Consider the following 1,821-nt stretch of genomic DNA (forward strand, 5'->3'; position numbering starts at 1 on the left):
TCCTAATCACGACATATATATTTAAGTTTTGCTGTATGGATATCATCATAATTATAAATTCACGATTCTTTTATCAAATTGCAACACGATACTCGCTTCCCTTACAATCCCGGCATCACGTACGCAATGTTATCCAGCGTGTTCTGAAACAAGTCCTTCAAATGTTCGGCGTCGGCCTGCAAGCCCGGAATGTGCACCGTCAGACACATGAGCGGACCCAGCGAGCACAGCAAACTGTCCAAAAGCACCGACAAACTGCCGGACACGGCGATTTGACCTTCGTGCTCCTTCAGCCGCTCACCGATGATGGTGAGACTATCGCCGAGCAACTTCAAGTGGGCGGCCACATCCGTCGGTTGATAGCCGGGAAGTTTCCCGTGCGTCGCGGCACTCTTGGTGGGAGATTCCGGCGAGTGGTGCACGACCGGTTTTGTGTCCACCACGGCCTTTTGTTGAGCTTTTTTGTTTCTAGAGGTTGCGTGTGGAACGACTGGCGTAACGGGGGCGGCCACCGGTGCCGGATTAGCTACCAGGGTGCCGATCTGTTGATCCAGGTTCAGAAATCTCTTGACATAGGGCGATTCAACGGCTTTATCGTTACCCTCCTTGAACTTTTTGGCGATTCTTCTAGCACGGCGCTTCCAGTTGTACTTTTGATTACTCGGGACGTTGGCCCACATTTCACCCAACCGTTTCGACATGGACGCAAAGTCCAAATCCGGATTCGACATCATCTGTTTGCGGGCCTCCTTCGCCCAAAGGATGTACGCCGTGAAACGTCGCTTGCCCTTGTCCTTTCGCTGGGACTTGCCCATGATGACCTTGCCATCCTTTAGCACCTTCTTGTACTTGGACGATTTCTCCGACATGTACAAACTCCGCTTCGGGGCCATTTCCACCAAAAGCTCGCCATCACTTTTGTCATCTTCTTCCTGCGTGCCTTCCAAATCTTCAATGTCCATCGCATCATCATCGTCCTCCGAACCGCTGGAGTCATCCCCGTCGTCCCCGCCGGAATCCGACGGAAGCTCATCATCGTCAAGCTCGTCAAACTCCTCCTTCAAGGCGTCCGTCAAGTGCATCAGACCCGATCCTCCCGAATGACCGGAGGTGGTCCCCCCGGAACCTGTTACCGAATGCTTGGACTTTTGGGCTGCCGCCGCCTTCTTCTGCTTGGCATCGGTGATGTCGTCCGGGGACTGAAAGTCCATCAACTTGGACGATTTCTTGCAGACACGGCCACTTCGGGACACTCCCGTCACCTCCAGCTCGGCTGTTCAGAAGAGTTATTTCAATTAAAATTTAAAGCTACAAAATAAATCATTCTTACCGTGAGCTTTTGGAGTGTGCTCCATATTTTAACAGGAAATTGCTCTAGAAATACACAATTTTACAATTTCCGATCAACTAAATAAATATTGTTATCAACTTTTATGAAAATTTAATATTTACAAATAAAGTTTCCTGTCACTTGGAAAAATAACAACCATATGCGTTACTGGCGTTACGTTATTTTTGTTTTGCGTGCTTTGAAATATTTCCTACACGCAAAACCAAAATCTGGAGCAACACGAGAAAAGGGCGGATAAGCATTTTGACGGCGATGAACAATTTTGCGAATTCCGAGCGAACAGGTAACTTTTTTACAAAACCCGAAATGTTAATCAATAGCTGGCCTACCCAGCTACCTTTCAACACTTCGGGTTTTGTTAAATATTTTACTTTTGGCTCAGAATTTGCAAAATAGTGCTGGCTGTCAAAATGCTTATGCGCCCTTTTCAAATGTTGCTCCAGAAATAATTATTATTAAAATTCTTAAAT

The 1,821-nt window shown here is 47.2% G+C and overlaps 1 protein-coding gene across 1 annotated transcript; it reads right to left on the bottom strand.

Moving 5' to 3' along the window:
• On the bottom strand, window positions 1-1,489 carry LOC120420921 (HMG box-containing protein 4). Its single transcript, XM_039584048.2, has 2 exons — window positions 1,331-1,489; window positions 1-1,273 (listed from the first exon to the last, which is right to left on the bottom strand). Exons 1-2 carry the CDS (start codon window positions 1,353-1,355, stop codon window positions 102-104), a joined length of 1,197 nt encoding a protein of 398 aa, XP_039439982.1. The 5' UTR covers window positions 1,356-1,489; the 3' UTR covers window positions 1-101.
• Between the last annotated feature and the right edge of the window lie 332 nt (window positions 1,490-1,821).

This window comes from Culex pipiens, chromosome 3 (genome assembly GCF_016801865.2).
Source record: "Culex pipiens pallens isolate TS chromosome 3, TS_CPP_V2, whole genome shotgun sequence".
NCBI classification, from domain to species: Eukaryota; Metazoa; Arthropoda; class Insecta; order Diptera; family Culicidae; genus Culex; species Culex pipiens.

Bases quoted from the DNA above. Each gene is read 5' to 3' on its own strand.
- LOC120420921 (XM_039584048.2), bottom strand. From the start codon at position 1,355: ATGGAGCACACTCCAAAAGCTCACG. The intron at 1,274-1,330 runs GTAAGAATGATT...TCTTCTGAACAG, and splicing joins GCACACTCCAAAAGCTCACG to CCGAGCTGGAGGTGACGGGA.